The following is a 25173-nucleotide window of genomic DNA, read 5'->3' as shown; positions in this document are numbered from 1 at the left end:
AGGACTTGCCCTCAGCCCTAAGCTTTGCTGTTTGAAGGGGCTGGTGTGTATCCACACTACATCGCAGCACTGGGCTTCAGAGATCTGGGGTACATTAAAGCTTAGCTTCCTGCATGGTGAAAGGAGCAAAGCCCAGAGAAATCTGAACAGCAGACACGTTTAGGAGACCCCCAGATATGAACAGAGAACATGTTGGTGACAGGAGCTGACTTCTTGCCCGGCCTACACCGGAGGATTTCAGCAGCTACACCAGGATCAGCTGCGTATTTGAGCAAGCCAAAGAGCAAAGGTTGCTCTTTGCCCACTTCATAATGCTCAGCTGGGAAATCCCAAGGATGTGGAGCAGAAACAATTGGATATAAGATGACAAAGTGGCATTATTGTGAATTACAGACTTTCTGCTGAATCAGTGCATGTCAGAAAGCATTTTGTAGCCCAGACCTGTCAACAATGGTATTCCTCCAAGCTTAGCATGTTTCTTCTGCATAGACTGCCTGTGTTGAAGGAGCAGCCGCAGGAGCTCCAGAACAGAACACTGCTGTTTGTGCCCAGGTCCCCTCTCCTCAGTATATTTCCACCCTGATTAACAAATGGCTTTACTTAAAATAGCATTCTTCCTCTGAACTCCTCCATGTACTGCGTCTAAGCCCTCAATGAAGCAGGGAAGTGCAGCTGGTAAGTAAAAAGAGCCCCATACAACCACTTGCACAACCATGATACCCCAAGAGAAGGATCTCAGCGTTTCTCCTTCCTAACAGACAGCAAAATACACCAACATTACCAATACATAGAAATATAAGATATAAACTTTAACACTAGGTATTACATCAAATGTAACCTCAGCTTCCATGAGGAAAGGTCCCCTTCCGAGCACAGGCAGGATACACAGCACTGCAGCTGAGCACCCAGTAGGGTATTCAACAGGTGACAAATGACCTGACTGTTAATTAAAAGCTGATTATGTTCTGCAAGTAATTGCTACCAGGTGCTCTTGGTAAATAAAAGGAGAGGCTGGGCTGCAGTTGGCATGTATCCTTATGGAGCTGGGGCAGAAGGTGGAGTGCAGGGGGACAGGTGTTGGGCAATGGGCTCTGTGGGTTGATATTTGCCTTCAATTGTAATTCTATTAGGTCTTTCTTTCCTTGTGGCTTGGGTGCAGTGTTGTTTCCTGGCTTTTCTTCTGGGTTTCCCTTATTTCAGCAGATCTAAACATCCTTTGATGTTTTTGTCTTCCTGAAAATAACCTAAGAAATCAGGATGAAGTTTGGATGCCTTACAAGAGCTGGTTATACTCGATATTTGGTTACCTGCTGGGTGTAACACAGCCTATGGGACTGGGCTGTTCTGTACCTTGAGGCAGTGGTGGGAATGGGGGAGGAAACTTTCTGCTCTAGCACTGCATCTGGGGTGGTAAAAGTGCTTCTGTGCTCTGCCTAGGTGAGTTAAAAACTACAATGTGCTTTATATGAACATATATAATTGTTCTCAATAGGATGAAAAACCTGATCCTGCTCAGGATCCCCAAAATCTGGGTGAGGAAATGCTTTTTAGGGGAGTGGTGGGGCACTGGGACATGAGGAAACAGCAAATGCCCCCCACAGAAGATGGAACAGCCCCTTAACTGGCTGGCAGAGGTGATAGCAGGGATCATCGCATCCCTCCTTGGGCAGCTCCTGTTTCCAGTGCCAGGGATGCAGCTGCTCTGAGCAGGTCCCATCTACTGGAAAACTGATTATTGTTGGCAGAAACACCCAGTTTTGGAAGCATTCTGGCTGCTGCAGACACTGGTTGTGATTCACTAATGAATGGGTGATTGTCTCTTCTCCATTTTCATGCTTAGGTAATGGAAGAGGATGACAGATCTGAGCTACTCCTGGGTGAATCACACTGGGCAAGTGGAATTTCTCATGAGCACCTGAATAACACCTATGAGAAAAGAGCAATGTGAGTACAAAGTGGTGCTTGGTGTTGGTGTGTATGTGGCATCACAAATATGCATCCTCTGTAATGGAAGTCCATTTTATTTCCCCCTCAGCACAAATAACTATTTATATGGTGAGTCTATGACTTTTTGTTTTAAAATGTGTGTTACCCCAACTGTGAAAAGGTTTATATGAAAGATTTATATACTCTTATGTTCCTTTTATGCAGCAATAGGAAAAGTGGAACACAAGGGGGGAAAGAGGGACTAGGAAAAACCACCCTGGTATTCATAGCACAGAGGACACAGATGACACACAGGTTTAGCTGTGAGGAGAACCAAGGATGAACCAAGTCTAGGGACAGATGAGGGTTAGGTGTGGTGAATGCCTCCTGGGCACCATTTACCATCCCGATCTCTGTAATATGCTTCCCCCATCATATCTGAATGCCTAAACGGAATACTTGGAATAGCATGTGAACTCAAGGGGACACATCCTCACAGCCAACAATAACTACCTGTCAACCTGACCTGTCACAATATGATGTCCTGAGGTATTGAGAAGTTATCTTTTCTATCAGCTGGTGCTGTAGATGTGGATTCTCACAGGATTATTCCAGGCTTGGTGTAATTTTGTTCACCCTTTTTTAAGGGCCATGGGGAAGATACCATCCTCAGTAGCAGCCATGCATGTGTTAACTTGTTAATGTGATAGGAGCCCCTCTTTCCACCCATACAAATAATTCTTGGTGAGACTTATAATGGACACTGACTGGAACTGACAAAGCTGTTCTGATGGGTCAGGGGGAAGCTGCAAGATCTAAATAATACATAATTCCTCTCTATCTCAACAAGATCCTTCTTTAGGGAGCTGGGATGTAACTACAGAGTGGATATAAATGCAGTTTCATTGCCAAGCAGTGGGTACCTTATGCAGCAGTAAAGTTGATGGTGGACTGTTATTTCCTTGATAACATGGTTTTACTTGCTCAATGTATGTGCATTGCCTCAGACTATCAAGGGGCTGCGTTAAGAGGTTTGTAGAAGTTGCTGGGATTACATTTCCAGACAACTTTTCTGTCCCTATGCTGTTGCAGCACAGGTCACACTGGGTTGTACTTAACTGGCCCTATTATGGGAAAGGGAGGATTTATGAAATACCTTTTGTTTCACATTGCATATAAATATAAACTATAAAATTTATAGTTTATAAAACTATATAAAACTATATATTTATATAAAATATAAAACTATAAAATTTAAAATATATAAACTATAGACTATATATATAAAACTATAAAATGTAAGACTGCTCTATAGGGAAACTGCTTGGGTGCTTCCAGCTCATGGTGTCATCTCCTGCTCAGACTGGGCTCCCCTTGGTGCCTGCCACCAGCCTGAGTCATGACAGCTCCTTCAGAAACCTCCAGCTGGGCTTTGTCCCCAAAGCCTGGTGTGAAGTGCAGTGAGTTCAAGCTCTGCTGAAGAGCTGTTCTATTTCTGGTGGGTGATGCTGATCCTCTGCCCTGCTCAGTGCAGGCTCACAGCAACCCAGGCACTCACTCATGAGAGCTGTTTGTACAGTGCTTTTGGTTTAGTGGTTGGGAATGGTGATTTTTAGTTAGTGTTTAGCCTAGAAGGGGGACATGCAGGCTCTTAAAGACTGGGTAAGGAATGGAAGGAATATATTGCTCTGTCCTTGAAAAGTGAAAGGTGATGCTTGTACCAGAACACATTATCTTTGCCCTCTTCCAACTGAGAAAAACACCTGAATCATTCATGCACCAGTTCTTGCGTCCTAAATGTGATTCTCAGGATGCCTTAAAGCCCATTAAAACAGGCAGAGTTCCTCCCATGCTTTAAGCAAAAGGAGGCTCCAGTTTGTCTTTCCATGCATTAACATCCTGTGCCACTGACATGTACATTCCAGTCCTCACCTGACATTGTAGTGGATGACACAGATGACAAGGTAGGAAGAAAAGCCAATTTCATTTACTTAGCCTGAATCCCTAGGCAATGTACATGATGGGCTGCTCTGCTGCCATTTAAATATTTATATATAGTGCCATCAGCTTCTTGACCAGTTTCCTTCTATATTAAATACATCCTCCTTGCTAAGTGAATGTTTCCATTTATGTTGTGATTTAGAGCCAAAACCAGAGGTTTATTGTGATTTAGGGGGTGGCATTAGGTTTTACCATAAGTAATCTTCTGGATAGGAACTTTTCTCACAGTCTGTATCAGTGTTCCAGCAAGTGAGAGCCCATGATGGTTTCTGCAGCCTCTCCCCTTGCTCTGCCCTCAGTCATTATTCATTCAGCTCCTCAAAGTGATTGATGGATCTTTGCAGTTCAGGGCTATTAATTACTTGTTGGCATCTCCACAACAAACTCATAATAAGCATTCTCTAAGCAGAGCTCACCATATATGTTCAGGGTTTTTTTAATATATATATGATATTAAAAATATATAAATATATAATATTTATGTATTACATATATAATATATACTATATGGTTTAAAATATATACTATATGGTTTATAATATATATTGTAGTCTCACACCTTGACAAGAGGTAGGTGTTTTACCAGTGATGATGCACAGCTCCTCCAGAGGCAGTTTGTTCCCATGGTCTCTTGCCTCCAACTCTTGCTCTATGCTGCCTCCCCCTGCTCCTGAAAGCCCATCCATGTGGATGCTCACCCAAGGCTACATCTCTCCTTTACCCCACCATGGAACCATGAGCTGCAGCCAGCAGGGTGTGCTGGGAGGTGGCATTTTCACCCTTCACACAACCTGTTTCAGCCTCAGTTTGCCTTCCCCACCTGCTCAAGTGTTGAGACCCAACACTTGGTGACTCCTTAGCTCAAGGTTTCATTGATTTGCCAGTTAAAATGCTCTCAGCTCTGTATGTGTGGGTTTATAAACCGTTTTGGACTTGCGTAGCTGCTCTTTGGGCCTTTTGGTGCAGTTTTATATGTTTAATATTTGTTTCAAAACCCAATCAAACAAATAATGTATCATGGTTAACCTCATTTAAATGCATTAAAAATAAAGGGGGGAGGGAGCTGCTGTAAAAAGGAGACAAAAGCAGTGACAAATCTGATTTCAGGAGGCTGACCTTGATGTCTTACCCTGGCTTTGCAGCTAAGGTAGTTTCTCATCTGTGGCACCAGTCAAGTGGTCAGCTCTCCTTTATCTCACCAGGAACTGCACATTTAATTCATGCACCATTCATGCAGGGTGTGAAGGTTTGAGAAGAGTGGCCAGCAATCACAGAGGTGTTCCTCAGGTGGGGGAAACAGTTTGGTTTTAGAGGAATAAAGGCTTCTGTGCCCTAATAAAAGACACAGGGGCTGGGTTTGGACAGCAGACTTTGTAGAACAGTACAAATTGGGACATAGAGCTAGAAATATGTGTTTTGCCAAGCATTAGCTTGTAATCCAGAGGGCTTCAGTTAACGATGGCTTCCAGAGCAGGCTGGATTATCTATAGGTGGTGAAGGGAAGTGAGGATGGCAGCAAAATAGTGACAGGCCATTGATGGCTCTGTGGCACGACCCTGATGGTGTAAAAGGCACACTGCTTTTCCCCAGCATTACTGATTCCAGCTCTTTGAGTTCCTGTCTCTCCTTGCTCAGCTGGGGCTCTGTGGAGCTGCCTGCTCTGTGCCACCTCCTCTTCCCCTGCCCCAGGGCAGTGTCTTCTGCACTGCTGGGGTTGACCCATGGGAGTGCAGGGCACCTCAGAGATGTTGGGTTGGGGATGCCCATGGGCCTATTCTAGTATCCCAGCATGAAGAGTGAGCAGGATTTCAAGTGTCATTTTCCTAGAGCAGTAGTGGACTCAATCCTGAGAATCATAAGAACATTGGTGAGTGCACAGAACTGTGTTCATTACACAGCCATTAACTATAAATAGCCACTTTGTAAGCTTCATAAGCGGGCTTTGGGAAGAAGCAGTAACACATACCTGTAATAAGCGTGGATTGCACTGTGCTGCAACACAGCTATGGCATGATCAGAGGAAACAGCTGTATTTTATTGATTGTGCAGAAAATGTATGTTAAACTCTGCCTAATGAATACTAATAGAACCTTTAAATCTCATTTACCAAATACGTACAATTAAAGGACAATGAGAGGCATTACTTACAGAGCACATTCAAGCATTACTAAAATATCCCATTTGGTTATTGCAATAATTGCAAAATAAAATACATTGATTGCTCTGTATTTATAAATTCAAGAGCTATTTGGGTCTGCGTGCACCCTTCCTAATGTGTAATGAAGGTTATAAAAGGAACAAGCATCTTAATGTGAAATGCAAGGAAAACTCTAAAACTGCATGAAATGCGAGAAATAAGACATTGTGAGTCAGTCATTTACTCATGTTCTCTCCCAGCAAAGAACAAGGGTGATGATGCAAACAGGATGTGGGAGGATTTGTGGTTATTTATGAGCAGGTGCTCTTCAGCTGGAGTCAATTTTGATGTAATTGACACCTGGGGGATTGCTGGGCACTAGAGATGCTTCTGCAAAGCGGGTTTGGATTCATATTGTCTTCAGAGGGAGATTTATCTTCGAGCTGGTTTATATCTATTGTCCATAGGAAAGGTGTTGTCCAGGTTGTGTCTGTGCTGCTGTCACTCAGGGTCTCTTTGGGCACAACACCAAGTGGTACATGGAGAACAACATACAGGTTCTGCTGGTGTGTCAGAGACCCACCTTGAACAGGGTGGGACAGGAAGGGTGTGGGAGCAAGTGCCCTCAAACCCAACCTTACACTAAGAGGTTTCCAGTCACAACCACCTGCTTCCTTTTATTTATAGGCTTGAGTTATTCTGAGGTTGTTTCATATACAAAGACAAAAAACTTGATCATTTTGACTTTTTTCCCCCTCTTTACACTAAGAAGCAGCTGCAGTTTCTAACAGAGCAGTTAGAGGAACCTCTAGGACGTCAGTGGGTGTTAAGGGGTGTCTGAATACTGCATGTGGCTGGTTCCTGTGGGGGGGGGCAACAGTCAGAGGGGATAAACAAAAGCACCACCAAAAAGATTAAAGCCTATTGTATTTAAACCATGGAGCTGAACCCCCAGTAAGAGCAGTCCACAGTGACACAACTTCTGCTGGAAAGCATCCACTGGGCACTTGGGTTTAGTTTTGGGGCTTTTGGTGCATCTCCATAACATCAATCTCCTTGCCAGTTTACCTATTCCCTTTCTGAAGCTGTGTTATCCCTCCATGGGAGCCTCCAGCCATGCTGGATGTGTCCATTATCATGTGCTAGTGAAGTGATTCCCCCCCTCCCAGGTGAGGAAAACAGACATATGCAGTTCCCAGTGGCATTTCCATCTATTTCTTCATTTTTTAACTGATTTCTCTGTTTCCACAAGCACAAATCTGTTTTCACACTTTTGCTTTAGAACTGTACCTTGCCCATACATCCCACATCTTATTTCCCCTATGTCAGGAATCACCATCCACTGCTCCGGGATGGAGGGATCGGCCTCTCAAAATGCATGCATTGCCCCAGAACGGCTACCAGCTGCAGCCAGACCATGGTGACAGCATCTGAATGTGCAATAGCTTGATGAGCAGCCCAAGGGCCACCAGCCCATCCATAACAGCTGCTCCTGGGGCAAAATGGCTCGAGGAGTCTGCAGAGCTGATGTGTGCAGCCTTCAGGGCAGGGATTTGATAATAGCATTCTTTTCTTCCAAGGACCATTTATTAGCTCATTACAGAGATGTTTGCTTCTCACTTAGAAGCTAAAGCCAGCATCCTTTATGTGTGTGTGTGGTTATAATGCCATTAAACCTTGTGAAAACCCATCTGCAATGATTTGGCCCCAGATACATACAGATGACAAGGAAAAAGCAGCAGCCTTTTCTGGCTCATGTGTGGATGTGTGGAGCCCAGCGGGATCTTGTAGCATACTCTGGCTGGATGTGGCTCTTGGATGTGGTCACTACATTCCCTGTGAAGCCAGGGGCTTGCACCAAGTGGTGAATGGTTTTGACAGCCACTGAAATCTCCTCTATATGTTAAAGTGCTGATCAATGTCCCTGGGATTGCTCAGCACTTTGCTTTCACTTTGCTCTTCTGTTCCATTTGCTTTGGGGTTTTTGTTGTGTTTGGTTTTGGTTTCTTTTTATTTAGTGAATTCTTTTGCTTCACCAGATTTTGAGATGGGAGCACTGTTGAGAGCTGAGAGGCTGAAATACTGCACACAGGGATGGCACTGGGAAAGGATTTGGAACAGCACGTTTATAAAGTTCAACTGAATCCATGAGTGGTTTCTTGCTCCCCACACAGTGTTTTTAGTAAACATAGAACTTAGATTAGGCAGCAAACCTGTCCCAGGATGAGTGGCAGAAAGCTGTGACACCTCACCATGGTCCTGGTGCAGTTTGTACACATCCCCATCGAGGAGCAGAGCCAGGTCATTCCCATGACAACATTGCCAGCATTGAACCCAGGAAGGTATATGCCAGTTGTTAAGTGGTACTGACACTAATGATATAATTAGCTGTGTTAAAAGTCATGTCTGGTAGCATCTACTTTGTTCCTAGGGTGAATAAAGCACCATAAATAATGATGTCCAGCGGTGTTTCCATAGAGCCTCTGTCCCCAGCAGGAGCAGGCAGAGGGTCCTTCATGGTCAGCAAGCAGGAGATGGATGTGTCAGGTTTCCCTTCTGCCTCCCAAACTGACAAAGCAAAGATCACCACATCTCACCCTGCCAAAGGGAGCAGTTCCAAGCTAGTAGCCTTCTTCTTTGGTTTTCCACGTGCATTGTACATCACTTGTTTTGTATAATCTATTTCTGTTATAATTGGCATAATTGTTATTAACTATTCATTATAACTAATAATGATTAATAATTATTATAATTAATCATAATTTTCCTTCCTTTTCTGTCTTATTAAACTGTCTTTGTCTCAATCCACAAATTTTACTTCATTTTTCCCCATTCTCTCCCCCATCCCACTGTAGGAAGGGACTGAGTGAGTGTCTCAGTGGTGTCTAAGATGCAACTACAACTAAACAAAACCCACAAAGCCTCTACCTTTACTGTTCTCTTATTCACTCCAGTCTACTTACCAACTCTTTATTAAGCACTACAACTTAATGCTGTAAAACTGCAGTCAATTGCTGTTAGTATGAGCTTCGTGAAACCTGTATCTGTGCAGCTTCCAGCTCTGCTGCCTTTGCTTATTCTTTCAAAGCCTACACGTATGCAGAGGAGGGGGTTACTGGTCCTGTTCAGGGGGTGGACTCTCAGGGTAGAGCCAGGAAAGCCTTTTCCATAGATTTTAAGCAATCTGAGAGCCCTTCAGACTGATTGCACTCTATAAGGATTTGAAGATGGATGCCATTAAAGTAAACAGAGCTAAACTGCCAACGCAGTCTAAGATCTTCAAGCTGGGGTTAAGGGAAATGCTGTATCCTTCAGACCAATTTCCCTCCAACATTTAATGTTGGAAGCTGTTTGCTGGGAGAACTGCTGCTTTGGAGAGCACAATCGCTGAGATACCCTGATGCTTGTTAGGAGGTGGCATTTCAGTGGCTGTGGTTTTGCTTTCACACTGTCCTTGCACAGTCTCCTCATATAAGTGAAGGCAGGTGAAGTGCACAAGTATTTAACAAGGGATTGCTAATGAAATAGTAATTGAAAATGGCCCCATGATGTGGGTGTTCAGTTACACGATGAGGCAGTAGCTGATCTCATTACATCTCAACTCCAGCAGTGACCATGGCCACATTCAGAGCACACATACCATTGCCTGGACTGCAGCATGAGTCCCTTACTGAGCACCCTCCCTTTGCCATTGCAGCTGCCACAGTGACACTTCATTAGTCACCCTTAGTTTATACAATAAATCCTTTTCCTTTTGTTTCTTAACACAAAAACCACATTGATTAACATGCTGCTATGCAAATCCAAATCATGTGGAAGCCAAAGTACTGTTGGATGATCTGCATTCCACTATTTACTAACATGAGCAGGGGAGATTGATGAGATTTTTATGTTTCCAAATGCTGAAGTGTATTTCACATGATGGGTTCCCCATAGGATTGCCCCTGAAAAATCATCATGGTGAAGTGCCAGCCCACATCTATACGTTGCACATGTAGGAGGGAGGGTTTTTGACACTGCATAATGTTTTGAGACATAAGTATACCCCAGCACAAAACAGGTCATAGAAGAGGGAGTAAAAGCATGGAAAAAAAGAAAATGCCAGAAAAAAGTAAGCAAGAAACAAACAAAAAGTGTTTTTAATCTAAAGATGTTAAAAGCAAGTTTTAATGGAGACAAATCACTCTGTTTTTAAAGCTGAAGAACAAAACCACTTCCCATTTTAAAATACTTTTTGCTCTATTATGTCTTATTATAGCTCTGCTTTATCGTCTAACTTAGTGACCTTGTTAACTCACAGGGGAGCCAAGCTTTCACTGAAAACAGGCTTTTCCTACAGGGTTTCATTACTTTCTCTACTCTGACCTGCTCTCTTGTTATGACCTTACTAAGAAACCATGGGAAAGGAACATCCTATTTCAGTTCAGAGATGCCCAGAAGCATGCATACACCTGGATGTGTCCCTGTGGGCAGCCCTGTGAAAGCCGTACAAAGCATGTGCCTGGTTCACACGTTGGATGTAAAGACTTCTGACATTTTGATTTCCTATTATAAGGGCTGAGAAATTGACTGAATACATTATTTAATGAAAGACATAATCCATGCAATAAATTATTCAGACTGTAGTGTGAGACCAGCTGTGCTTGTCCCACACTATCAAATTTGATAACTGTGATGCTGTTTCTTATGGTCATCTTCCTGCTTCTTGATGGAAAACACGACTAAGTAAGTTGGGCTAGAACTTACAGTTGAAACAATAGAAGTGTAACAAGTTGCTTGTATTTTAATACAAGAAGCTCACAGCTCTTTCTTCTGACCTGATGGGGCATGTAAGCCATTCAAGGTAGGTAATGAATCCAGAACCTTGACTGGAAAATGCCGTTACCTGGGACCTGCCAGGGATAAGCAGGCAACTACCTCTCCTCCACAGAGAAAATGGGATAGCAAAGGCAGCACCAGGCAGCTGCCAAGGGCGCTGCAATGCCACTGGCTGTGTCTGTGTGGAAATACAGGAACATATGGGCAGCATCATGTTCCTGCCTATTCTGGAAGCAAAACAGAGCGAGTGTGAAATAAATTCGTATCAACAACAGGATGAGAGTATTTCCAGGGAAGCAAAATACAGGATGGGGAAGAGTTTGCTCATATTGGAGGGCAGGGAGGAGCAGGGCTGCATCTTGGTGGGGTTTGCTGCACTGTCTGTATACACCCAGCATGCACTGTCTGTATGCACCCAGCATACAAGGAAAATGTAATGGAGAATTACATTAACCCATATACATACAAGCACACACTTGCTCATAAACTTATATGCATGTGATCTACAGTTCTCTGGAGGACTTTTTTGTTATTGTCATTATTTTGTAATGCATAGCTGAGTGAGCAGCCTTTGAGTGTATTTATTACAGTATTGAATTGCTTTCCATGGTAACTAATTGTGATTTCAGAAACACAGGTTCTGCAATGGTACAGGATGAAATGGAGCTGAGTATGGAAGCAGCTGGTAAGAAGAAAATCACTTGCTTATGTAATAGGATTTAATGATGGAGATTGATGGAGCTAAAAAAAAGGGGGCTGACACGGACTGGAAGCCAAAACATCCCTCTATCATCTTGTATTTCCTTATATATTGAATTCCTCAGGGAAGTTTCTGGTGATATTTAAGTAAAGGAAACCCCTCTCTGTGGGCTGCCTTCCCATTTCCCCACTCAACATCTTATTGAGAGGCAGATTACTGAACATCTGGCTGTATAAAAGAAAAGAAGTGGTCAATAAGTGAAATTATTATTAAATGGTTATTACTGGTTAAAAAAAATGGGAAGGCTCTTACAAAAATTAGATTGGATATAAGGAAGAAATTCTTTACTGTGAGGGTGGTGAGGTACTGGAATGGGTTGCCCAGGGAGGTTGTGAATGCTCCATCCCTGGCAGTGTTCAAGGCCAGGTTGGACAGAGCCTTGGGTGATATGGTTTAGTGTGAGGTGTCCCTGCCCATGGCAGGGGGGTTGGAACTGGATGATCTTAAGGTCCTTTCCAACCCTAATTATTCTATGAGTCTATGATTCTATTAGAAGTATCTATTCCGCTGTGAAAAACAGGTGAAAGAGTATGTTTTGAGTGATGTCTCGATAGTCTGAGGCAATGCATATATATTGAGCCCCCAAACCCATAAAATCCAAGTAAGCCACCAGAAATCTAAGATGAATATGGTTATATTGCCCAACTGAAAACTCAAGGGTTTGTAAGCATTTCTCTGACCTCGGTCCAACATCACTGGCATTGGTCATGTTCATACTTGACAGAAATCCTACAGCCTGGATAAATATGGGTTTATATTTATGGGGAGGTGCACTCAGAGCAGGTAAAATGTATTTTTAGGCACAGGTAAAATCAAATAATTTTCAAGTATTCATTTTATTTACCCAGCAGACAGTTATGGTTTTATTACAGAAGTACACATCTAGGCACTTAAAATGTGACTATTTAACACCAGCCTGTTTGACAGCTAGCACAGAGCCATTCAGGTGTATCAAAGACACTCATGAGAATCCAGCTGCTCTGTCACCTTCAATGTGGGTCTGACAGCAGTAAATCTGAGCTGGTGGTTTATTGATGTAACAAACCACAACCTAATCTTTCTAACACACCAGTTTGGCTGCTGGAAGAAGTCTTCATGCTCAAACTGACATCCAGCCAGAGTAATGAAGGGATGACAAGCAAACCATACGTTAAGGAAGAAAGTTGTTTTAATAGTCGTTCCCCGGATACCCAAAGGCACTAGTCAACACTGTGGACTAATGACCTACAAATTTGTGTGATTAATACATATTTTTACCATTACAGTATTGTTTTCAACAGCTTCAGATGGCACATTGAGTGAAATATTCCTTTCTTCTGCAACAGTCCTGAATACCCTTCCATTTGTCTAATATAATAGAAAACATATCAAATGGAAACTGAGCTGTAAGAATCACGCTAACATACCAGACTTTGCTGTCCTTTCTCCAGGTATTTCTGCAAATCCTATTGAATACACACTGGTGTAACTCCCAATTTATGTCAATGTAACTCCATTAACATCAGCTATCAAACAGAAATGACGCGGTGGTAAACCAGATCTGTGATTTCACAGATCCGCAGGGTCAGTGCAACACAACAGATGATAAAACATCTCAACTGAGGACAATTTTACATTTCTTTTATCCATTGCAAAAACTTCTGTAATGAGTATCAAGCTCACAAATCACATTTGAAGGGAACCACCATAATGTATATGCTTCAAATAGACCTTTTACAATAGAACACAAAATTCAGATAACATTGTTTAAGAAAGTGCTTTAAACTTCAACACTGAGGTCTTGACAACAGTAGATTAAGCTGTAAACCTTAAGAAGTTTCATGTGATTAAATAAAACCAGCATTACAATTTCCAGGTATTCTAATCATTGAACAGATTGTAACAACAAGATATAATTATAATGCAAACATGAAGCTCAGGAGACTGGTACTGAGAGAACTCAATCCTTTGTAGATTTATATCTGCACAAGGTAAAATCAGTAACAACTGGAGAAGAGGTTAGAATGTTTCATCTTACATATTGGTGATATCCATGTTCTGCAAGCAGCAGTCTGTACAACATCCCCTTTTCAATATTAGTTTACAGAAAAAGAAATCTCCAAGTCACATACTGCTGCCAAGTATCAATGGAACGTTTGGAAGGAAATATTTAAGACCATCAGATTTTGTTAATTGCCCATGTTAATACAGATATATGTGATTTTATATATTTAAGCATATATAAAATCATAAACCTCACTTAACCTTCAACACTGAACTACCTCCAGGTAAGAAATATAAGACCTTTTTCAATAAATTCAAAGGATTTAGTTATACCTGAGACATTTTTGCATATTGACCTTTACCTCTAGGCACTCCCCCAAGTCCTTTACTCTTTCCTGGGGTCTCACACAAAGCCCATTACAGTTAGGTGGATCCTTTCCAGTAACTCCATGGGCTTTGGCTGAGTCCTTCCTCATCTAACCCAGATGTATAAGCAGGCATAACAGAATATATGTATTTAAATACAGGGTTGCTGTACGAGCACACCAGCTGGTTTATACAAATCCAGACCCAGCTGACCTTTCCTGATCATTTTCACAGTGCCTGATTCAAAAAAGAACTATAGTCCTTAATACATGGGTGATACATGTTCCTACTTGTTGGTTAAAAACCGGGCTTTTGTAATATTTCTCCAGGTAATGGATCATTGGATATACATGACATGCTGAAAATGCTCCTTCCTGCCTGACCAGTTTCCTGCTTGGGAAATCAATGCATTTCTCCACCTGGCAAACAAGGAAACTGGGAGCAGAGGACTAATAAGTAGAGGTGGCTACATTACATAAAGGTATTTTCAGATAGTTTTAGCAAGTTTAGGAGCCCAGTTTCTCCTGACACTTGAGGTGTTTGGATGCCTAACTCCCACAGATTCAATGGGAAGTCCCAGCTATGCCCAGTCCAACTCTGCAGCCCTGCCAGTCACAGGCTGAGTGTTGAAGCATGACCATTAGCAAGGACATAACCTACGTAAGGCTCTTACAGCATTTCACAGTGCTATATAATTTGGCAAATACCAAACTAAATTTCAAGGTTCCTTTTGTAATCTAAATAGTTCCATTAAAAATAAATGAATCCATTGTGTTTCACTCCATTTTGATTGAGGGAAAATTCCTTGGAAGTGCTTACAAGACAATTTAGTGTTACCGTATCTGATAACATAGCAATTAGAATTGCCAATTTTATTCAATATTGTTCAGCCAATAGAAAAATACTACTGGAAGTGAAATAAACTGTGCTTTTAGACATGGAATTGGGCATATTTGAAGAATCAGCAAAAATAGTGCTATATTTGTGAAAGACATCACAAAATGAATCAGCTTCCAAGTAGGTTACTATACCCTTCTTATGTTGCAGAAACATTGGTTTTTTGCACTGTATTTTACAGAAGAGAGTTGACTTTAGTGATGATGGACAGAAAAGTTGACTTTGTTCTACTGTACAGGCATATAATGCTAAAAAGGAAAGCTACATGTCACTGGCAATAGGACTTCATAGACCTTAGAAATTCTAGAAATGTTTAAAATAGTATTATGGCACATATTTCTGTGTACAATAAATCAAACACTTTCCTAAGTAGAAGAAATGTCTAAGACCTGGTGCCTGTTGTAAATAGATGAAATGCAGTCAGTGTTTTTAAACACAAGGAGGATGAGGACGTACAGTGAGGTACCAGCAATAAGCTTGTGGTATGACACAGTGACATGTAAAGCATCAGATGCAAGAAACTTTACTGCTGCATTTCCAGTTGGCTGTTCCAATCTTACAATCGCACCCATTCTAAATCTCCTTTTCATACTATTCCTTCTTGCACCATATTCAGGATCTGAACCAGAATACTTTCAGCAAGAACATCTTAGATCCATCCATCCCAAACCTAGTCATGGGAAACAAATGGTGATACCCCTCTGATCTTCAGTGCTATGGGCACTTTGTAACCCATCAGCAGAGTACCAAGGGCAAACATTTCCTTTTCAGGAGCCAAGGAGCTTTCTAACATGATTGCTAACATCATTGCTACTCTCACAGAGCAACTGGCATAGGGAGGCACTTATGTGACATGTTTAAAACTGATCTTTGGTAAACACACACACAAAAACTTGGAACAAATGTTTTACTTCCTGATCATAAGAGAATTCTTCATTTGCTACTAATGTATGTGTGCAGTTATCTAAAGATATGCAGGAAACTGCTAGTATAAAATACCTTTTCAAATGCCACTGCCAAGGATTTGCTTCAATTCACATTGAAACAGCACAGTCCTGGGCTCTTTTATATATATTTTGCTTATTTTGCTTTTTTCCATGTCTTTATTACACATTTAAGCATCTGATCGATAACAAATTAGCAATAGCAAGCAAGCCCTATGTGCTCAATTTGCACCTTCTTTCTCATTCTATTGCCTTGGTTTTCAAGACCAATATAATTAGAATAGTTGTCTCTTACTACTTTCATTGTCTGAGAGGCAGATCCCTCTAATCTGTGGAAATTTTGGATACACAAAAATGCAGAGTCTGCTCTTGGTAGGTATGTTTCCTGCTAAGCATGACTAGACAGTACTCTGGTGAGGAGAGGGACCTCACATCTCCAGCTGGACCTGAACAGTGACCAGACCAGAGCCTGTAGAGCAAAGCTCAACCCACCAAGAGACAGCCTTTCAATGGGGATTTTCTCAAGGTGCTGCAAATAAACGTTGTTGGAACTGCATGGGTATAACTGATGCTTTAACGTACCCAGAACACTATCGATTCTAAAACCAGGCATTTCTACTGAGAGGTATTTTATTAGCTTAATTTTTTATTTACATCATTTAAATTTTGCTTAAGAGTTTTTTAGAACCCAGAACTTAGTGCATTTCATTTTATAAAATTAGAATCATTTATATCCTTCTTTTTTTTCATCGAAAAATATATATATAGCCCAAACACATGTGGGGATTTAAGTACTTGACTGATAATAACCATTTCACTTATTTCACAATCCGCTTAATGGTGATGTAGACACTGATCAACCAAATAACTTTGGCAACTTGCACAAAAATATGTCCTTAAGTCAAAATGTATGATTAAACTTGCTTTAATGATGCCTTTATTATGACTAGAACAGGAAAGAGAGAGGAGTGTAAGTGCTGAGGAGGTTACTGGTTCCTAAACCGTGCCACTTTGAATTTATATGTGAAATGGGTATGGCTGGTAGAACATAGGTGGTTGTCCATGAGCAATGTAGTAATTGCTGAAGTTTCTGTCACTGATATATGGAGCAGGCTGATAATAGCATGTTACATTGGCAGCATTTGGGATGATATTTTGTTCTCCGAGTACTTTAAAAGCCAGGATTGTGATCATATTCAGAGTTTGTCGTCGCTCGCGTCGCATAAGACAGACTGTGCTATTATTTACAACTGTACGCAGAGTCATCAAGTAGTCGTACTTGCTTTCCTCCTCCCCAATGAAGTGGTTACGCAAATACGACTCGATTTTCCTCTGCTGCTCAGCAACATCTGGAAAATCAATGAAGAACCTGGAGCACATGTAACGTTCCAGAGATTTGATTTCATCCTTGTCTGCTGGCTTAAAGTCACGAACCAGGAGATTGCTGTACTTTAGGAGGCCACCTCCTCTGATTTCTTCTGGGTTCCTTGTGGAAATCAGTTTGTATCTTAAGTGGTACATTGCTTCATTGAAGTCTCCATACATACTTTCAGCGATGACAGTGGGGTGAGAGTCTTCTGTCAATTTGCAGTCTGTTGCTTTGTAAACATTTATTATGGAGTCCAGTATGATTTGGAAGGAGTCCACACTAAACTCAAACTGTCGTCTGAGTGAGCTGACAAACTTTAATTCTACATTCTTGCCACTGTTGTTTGACAGTGAGATAAGACTCCAGCGATCATAGTCGGCGGAGACTTTGACCATCTTCTGTACATAAGCATCTTGCATGATCTGAGCAGTGATCTTTTCCTTATTAACACATTTTGGCAAGAAGTCCAATAGGCAATTAAAAACTGCTTCCTTAACAACCTGGAACTCGAGCTCAGTTGGAAGTTCCACCCCAAAAATGATGTCTAGGTCTTTGTAACTGGTTCCATTCTGCTCTACTAGGATGTGACTGGCTGTCGAACCATTCAAGCGGATATCTCTAACACTGATTTGCTTTTCAGTGAGCTGTTCCTTTACCACATGAATGACATCCTTAAGCTTCACATACAGTGTTGGAAAATTTCCTCTCCCGTGAATAGGTATGACCTCAGCTAAAACTTGATCCAGGATTTTAATCTGCTCCCAGGTGAGACTACTGAATCTGTCATCTAAGTCCTCAGTCATTGTGGTGTCGGTTGGCTAACTGGGGAGAAACAGAAATTAAGAGACAAATGTTATAACTTGCTCAAATACAAGAGGGCCAGACATTTCACTTGGTTATAACAGATATATATCTTCTTTCCTCGGTGCAGTGACAAAGCAGTTCATTTTACACAGGCTCAATCCCAGTTAATGGTCTGAGTCAACCACCGCACTTGTCAAGGCTTTTAATTGAATTTTAATGTACTTGGGTTTTAATCCTGCTGAGGACCCGCTGCGTTATTGTATAACACATGACTCAAACTAAATGCAGTAAACCATATAGACTTAGTTTAAAACTACTCAAAGGTTAATAACATGAAATACTTCGTGGCTATAATGAAACTCCAAATAAATTTCATTGTGAATAGCTAAAATGAGCAAATTTGTTCTTTCTGTCCTACCTAGAAGTCTCCTTCATCTTCAGTGACTTGCATGCTTAAAACCACTGAAAGACCAGGAAGCCTTTTTTAAAAAGCAGGAATGATGCAGCATGCTCAATGTTTATTTAGCCATATGCCCCAGATGTCCTTTAAAATCTATGGATCATCTATACACATGCATCCTTTAATGCCTCTTTTTACGATTAAGAACTGAATATCCAATAATCCCCAAGCAGTTTCCACTGTGTTTCTGAGACAAAATCTTTTCTTTCTAAGTCATTACCCATGTTCCTACATTATCCTACCAATGCAGCACACTATAGTTTGCAGAAATTATATGAAAACCCCTTCCAGTTTGCACTGGCATGCTAACACTTTTCAAGAAAGCCTGTAAAGAAGCACCTCTAGAATACACAGGATAAAGCTCAGGCTCTGGAATTCCTCAGTTTAAAACTCTCTCTTGTCTTCATATCATCATATTTATCAGCCATACAGATCTTAGCATGGAGAAGAGAAGGCTGCATGGAGACCTCATAGCAGACTTCCAGTATCTGAAGGGGGTCTATGAGGATGCTTGGGAGGGACTGTTCATTAGGGACTGTAGTGATATGACAAGAGGTAACGGGTTCAAACTTAAACAGGGGAGGTTTAGATTGGATATAAAGAAGAAATTCTTTCCTGTTAGGGTGCTGAGGCACTGGAATGGGTTGCCCAAGGAAGCTGTGAATGTTCCATCCCTGGCAGTGTTCAAGGCCAGGTTGGATGGAGTCTTGAGTGACGTAGTTTAATGTGAGGTGTCCCTGCGCATGGCCAGGTAGTTCGAACTGGATTGTCTTTAGGTTCCTTCCACCCCTAACTATTCTATGATTCTATGATTCACATTTTATAGTGAGGAGAGAAAAAAGGTGTAAACCCCACAGTATTTTTTAAAAATGTTTCTAACTGATCATATGCAAACTTTATTTTAATGAAATTTTTGTAATGGGAATCTGAATGCTTTATTTTTTAATTGCATACATATGCACTGTGATTATAGTTAAACACAATCATACAGTTACATAATTAGGTGTGATTACAGTGAGTAAATAAGAAGTACATTTAAGGAACTAAAAAGGAAAACATCGTTGGGCATTAGGTGGTGTCCAAGGTGTAATGAGAGATGGAAATCTTCACCTTACTATCTCCTGGCATTATATTACAGAGCAGCAACAGTTCAGAGGGCTAAAGACTTCCAGAATCCATGAGCACCATTTCATGCTGTGTCCCCTCTTGCCCAGTTCTTCTGGGGTAGTTAATGTTCAGGTGGTTAATCAGTAAGGTTGATTGCTGAATCCTATCAGACTATTTTTCATGAGGTTTTCCTTCCATTAATGTTAATGCATGCATTGAAGGTACTGTTCTTCCATAAACTGCCAGGTAACTCACAGGCAGCTATTGTGATTTACTGATAACTTTCTGATTAACCCCAGTGCTTGGCTGCTGTGCCTCAGTGCATTGAGTTTGAAGCTGTGTTTGCTGCTCTGAGCTGCAGGTGAAGGAAGAGAACATTTACAGATGTGGGATCTTCTTTTATTGCTCAAGAGAGCAAATATTCTTTAACTGTCAATACAGTCAATTGGGGCATTCCTTTGCTCTCCTGAGTCAGATGGGGATATCCTCAACCCATGGGAAGCTGATGTTTAGACAGCTTATAGATGAAGGTACAGATACTGAAAACAACTTTGTTTACTGAGATGCATTTCTGCCAACACTACAAGCATACTACTGACACATTGAGAAATGCTTCTGCAGACAGATGGTTAAAACACATTCTTTCAGCTAAAGCTCAAGACTAAAGTAAAATCATAGTGAGTAATAATGCTATCAAAAAGTCTGTGCTGTTGTTTCTTAATCAGTAGTGACTACATATGTACGTTGTCATATATTTTCCTTCCCCTGCCATCAGATTCCACATTCTGGAATATTTTAGTCATTTTAAGTAACTTGTGAACTGACAAATGGCTTGGGAATATTACGGAGCTATTTTTCACATAACTCCACTACAGTTCCAGCTCACAAGTAAACTAATCAGGAGCATATGTAACTTCAAGCACATTTCTGGCCTCATTACAAAGAATGGAACCAACCATATGTCTGAAGTTAAATACATGCTTTAGAAGTTGTCTAAATCAGGACCAAAGATGGGGGGGGTAGAGGTGGTGGTGTAATTGCTGCTGAATTGCCACTGTGAAGGTCTTGGATTCAGTCCTATAGCTTTGGCACAACCACTAGTTTTTGGCATTGTTTACGTAGCACGTAACTCCATACACCTAACAAGTAAGTGTATGTATCTGTTTGCATACATACTCAGAAATACACACACTTTTGCAGGCATTTAGAAGTTACGACATTCAAACTGAAAGGGGGAAATTGGCCATCCATAGCACTGCCTATTTTACACATCTCTGTCTTCACTATTAGCTATATATCTTTATGATTTCATCCTTGTTCCTTTATTACCATGAACTATTATTATGAAGAAAAACTTCTATCCATCCTTCATAGCCCTTCCAACATCCCAGTTTATAATGAAAAACAGCTGTCACAGAAAAGCACTGTAAATTATGGAAGTAGCAGAAGACTGGGTGGAGAGAGATGGCTGGGAGGAGAGGGTTTTGTATAAACTCTTTGGCTGCCACGCTTGTCATCTGTGTTATTGACACATCAGATTATGGTGGACCAGCTTCAACAATCTACCAGCAAGCTTTTAGTTGCCAGGATTGTACAAGCAGTGGTCGTTATATGATTTGTCTGATACTGCAGAACTTTAAGAGAGCTTTTCGAGGTTAATGCTGTGATGTAAAAGACAGGGCTTAACAAAGGAAATGTTGAAATTCAATCCCCTTTTTTAGCAGTGGGACCCTCTTCAAACACTTTTTGAAAGTCAGAAGATGGAAGTATCCTTAAATAAGCTTAGAAATCCTTCCTTTATTGCTACATGTTTTTATTGCGATATACTAAGACTTAAAAACCACAGGAAAAGGTAATGTCAGTAAACCTCTCTTTGGTGCTGAAGAGTTGTATCTCAAAATGTCATTTCTCTAACATGATTCCTGGAGAATATGGTGATGCTTTGTGAGCTCAGAACCTCAACATTAATATCTGAGAAATGTCCTATGACACATACTAAGAATTCTGTGTTGAAATAATGCCTTCAACTTTGACATGTAAGGAAAATGTCCCAGGAAACACAGGAATTAAGTTGTCAAGAATATAAGTCATTTACAGGTAAACCTAAAGAAACCTTTTTTAGTATTTATTATTTAGTAATTTACTTCCAGGTTAGGAGCCAGTACATAACCCTGCACTTTCCTCGACTGACTTTCCCTTGTTCTTTTCCTTAACCTTTTCTGGCAATGAGAACAATTTCCAGGCAATTTTATAGTCATTAGGAACCTTATTTCTTAGAGCAGTAGCAAATTTATTTACCAAGGTGCTCAGGCTAACATCAGGCTTTATTATTAATGCAAGTGAGCCCCAGTTACAATAAATCAGCAGCAGTATTGAGGCTATAATTAGTCAAAATGTTGTGTAAAACAAGACAGATCAGGGGAGGAAGGGAAGGCAACTCACTGCATGTGAGCACAGAAGCCAGATGAAGCCAAACACAAGTGAGTGCAGGGGCTGGTTTGATTAATGGAAAAAAGAGGTTGTAAAATACCATTATTCTTCAGAAACTGGTGATGTTTGCAGTGATGCACAGTCCCTCAAGGCAGGTCTATCTCCCTGCCCCTTTGCAGCAGTATTATGCCTTTTAGGATAACCCTATATGAAACATGGACTTTGGGAGCATTTACTCATCAGAACCCACAGTCTAGCTTCCCTACCTCTGCCCTGCTGCACCTTGTCAAAGAATTCTGTTTCTGTCACTTCTTCCACATGAATACCTACAAGTATTTAATGTGTTTCATGTTCAGTATTTTCCTATCCTAAAGACCACATGGGTAAATGGAAGGCTGCATAAACTAGCACCGTGGCAGTGAAAGGAATAAATAGCCTTTGGATTTGTGTATTGAAAAAAGGAGGATTTTTCCTCACTTCTTCAGTATTTTTAAATTATTTAGACTCTTTGCTAGTGATTTTTATTAGGTATTTTTTAAAATGGGATTTAAAATGTTACTATAAACCGCAATGGACCCTGGATCCTGCCCAGTTTAAAATCTCTGGCAGATGAAGTGATGAGGAAAAGCAGCTTTCTAGGTGTTTTCTTTTAGATATACTGGCTAGAGAAGCAGAGAATAAGATAGATCAGACCTCATCAAGTTTTGTGATATTTAATCTGTATTACAAGGTTAATGATTCAAGGTTACCCTGATTCAAGGTCCAACTTGCCCCTGAGTGAGCACCTTCAGCAGATTAAGTGGTCACAATGTGGGAAACAAAATTTACTTATTGTGTATAGTTTTTCTAATTTTTATTATTTATTTTGATTTTGAAATCAAAGGTTCTCATTTTCTTCAGCAGGGGCTGGACCAAACAACTGTGAATTTGGGTTTACAATGATGCTAAAGGATTCAGTTAACCACCTCTCAGCACTCTGCCATACACCAGCTTCACAGGAAAAAGAAAAGCAGATCTGGCTTTACATCCAAATGAAGAAAATCTGCCATGCTAATAGTTGCTTTCATGTTCCACACGACTTTCACAGAAACAAATACTTACAGTCTAGAGGACAGTCTCAACAAATTTAGTTCATATTTTACCAGTAAACTGGTTAGATTCTCTTTTTCTACACTCTGTAATGTTGCTTCGATGTATTTTCAAAGGGTTTGTAGTGTGCTGGCTTTCTCAAGCAGAATACATCTGGAACAGTTTTTGTGCAGCTGTGTTAGGTCCATTCTCTTCCCTTTGCTTTTATCTGCTCCCCTATCTGTCTTTTATACTATAATTATTTGGAATACTTTGATGCTCCAATTGTCTTTACTTTACACTTGAAATTGGTGGCAAAGGGACCTTTTACAGATGAAGCAAAATGTCTTGTCAGCTGCTGTGGTAGCCTTGCTTTTTGGGGTCACCCTAGAAAGGCTCAAACTACCGAAAATCTCTTCTCAGATCCCTGCATTGGTTTTGCTGCATACACATTATATGCACAGTTAATGATTTCCATAATAGCTTGCTAAGGCTTTATTTTAATTCAAAGATACATTGCTTTATTAAGCTGGATGTTTTTGCATGCTTACCAACTTAAGGACAGCAGCTGGCATAAGCTCTGAAGGTAAGAATGTCAAATGTGGAAGGAGTCCCAGCCATAATTTAAATGCGCATGAGACATGTAGAAGCAGTAAAGCACCTGGGGCATCCTAAATGGGGACGTATTTAAACTGGTTTGACACTGTTTTCCATGAGGTTCCACTAATATTAATGCATGCAGTGAAGATACTGTTTATTTATCCTGTTATCCTGATGTAACGCATGAGTTGCCATAAGTTTTCGGTACAGTTACCATCTAGTTACCCTGAAATAACAAATAATAACACAAGGCCATATGCTCTTCTCCTATGAGGTAAGTTTGCATGGTGTGCAAAATACACTTAAGCAGAAAGCAGCTTGCTTGAACTATGCCGCAGAATATCACCTTCATGGACAGAACAAGTAAGCTTAAAAGAGAGGCTTGTATCAACAAAAGTGAGTCCTACCTTTTCTCCAACACAACTCAAGGATGGGGAAAAGCAATAGAGTCATGTACCAGCCTGCAATGGCCCTTCTCCCACTTGTGAAACAGTACAAACCAAGGGTAGCTGTGTTCTCTTACAGCAAAAAGCTGGGGAAAGGAACTGAGTAGCCTACACCTCTACTGGAACCTTAAAGGATCTTGGCTCAATGAGTTGAGAGTTCTCAGGAGGGACAATGTAACTGAGTTTAATTTGGGCAACCAGTACGAATATTTAATCCACTTTATGTCATCCTGGAGATCTGGGGATTTTTGGACATCGAATTTTTCCACCATGACTCACAATACACTCATTCTTAGCTGTATGTGTATTCCCTCACAGGCCAACATTTTCAAGGCCTATATTATGACTTTGTATCAGTTCCCACAACACACAAAGTTCCTCCCTACACACCCTTTTGGTACAGTCAAACCAAGCCCTTGGGAACAGCATGGTATGTGGCACAGTCAGTCTTTTCATTTGCTCTATAATACTTTGATAACTTCTCAAAAAAGAAAGATGTGATGTGCAGTGATATATGGGGAAATGAGGTCTATTTGGTGCTGCAATCATCACTGAGAAGTTACTGCTTTAGAAAGAAAGATTATTTGTACTACTGAATGCATACTATGGACTAACTCCTGAACAATATCTCCAGAGAGAATGCAAAATCTCACAGACTTACAGTGGCAGGACGATTGGCAAGCATGTATGTCACCGGAGTTAATAGGATGACTCACTGGATCCTTTGGTAGAAATATGGATTGTCATCTTGTCACTGACAAAACCAAGAACTGCCCATGGAAAGCTTCAGGAAAGAAAGAAAACTCATCAGACAGTAGCATTCATTTTGAGACAAATGTTAACTACCAGTCACCTGCCGTACATAATAAATCATGCATTACATCTTGGCAGCCCTGCAGTCATTATAATAGCCTTTTAAGTTGGCAATGATAAGGTAAAAAGCAATGGAAAGGCATAGAAGTGCTTACAAAGAGTCTGGGTTTCAGGTCAGACTTCATCTTTCGCAAGGATGTTAATAAATCTGCTATTTTCTTTATGGGATTTTGGAAAGGAATTT

At 40.9% G+C, this 25173-nt stretch overlaps 1 protein-coding gene and 1 long non-coding RNA gene across 3 annotated transcripts; one reads left to right on the top strand and one right to left on the bottom strand.

Moving 5' to 3' along the window:
* The first annotated feature begins 1376 nt into the window (after positions 1-1376).
* On the top strand, positions 1377-23345 carry LOC117436323 (uncharacterized). Of its 2 annotated transcripts, none has more exons than XR_004549754.1 (3): positions 1377-1437; positions 1841-1944; positions 22906-23345. It is a non-coding gene; the product is annotated as an uncharacterized lncRNA (long non-coding RNA). The 2 variants fall into 2 exon arrangements; XR_004549755.1 differs by lacking the exon at positions 22906-23345 and adding an exon at positions 14321-14381.
* On the bottom strand, positions 16757-24901 carry TENT5D (terminal nucleotidyltransferase 5D). The gene is made up of 2 exons (XM_005144510.3): positions 24778-24901; positions 16757-18023 (listed from the first exon to the last, which is right to left on the bottom strand). Exon 2 carries the CDS (start codon positions 18002-18004, stop codon positions 16850-16852), a length of 1155 nt encoding a protein of 384 aa, XP_005144567.2. The 5' UTR covers positions 18005-18023; positions 24778-24901; the 3' UTR covers positions 16757-16849.
* Between the last annotated feature and the right edge of the window lie 272 nt (positions 24902-25173).

This window comes from Melopsittacus undulatus, chromosome 6 (genome assembly GCF_012275295.1).
Source record: "Melopsittacus undulatus isolate bMelUnd1 chromosome 6, bMelUnd1.mat.Z, whole genome shotgun sequence".
NCBI classification, from domain to species: domain Eukaryota; kingdom Metazoa; phylum Chordata; class Aves; order Psittaciformes; family Psittaculidae; genus Melopsittacus; species Melopsittacus undulatus.
Note: the sequence above shows the minus strand (reverse complement) of the source record. Positions and strands in the feature narration are given on the sequence as shown.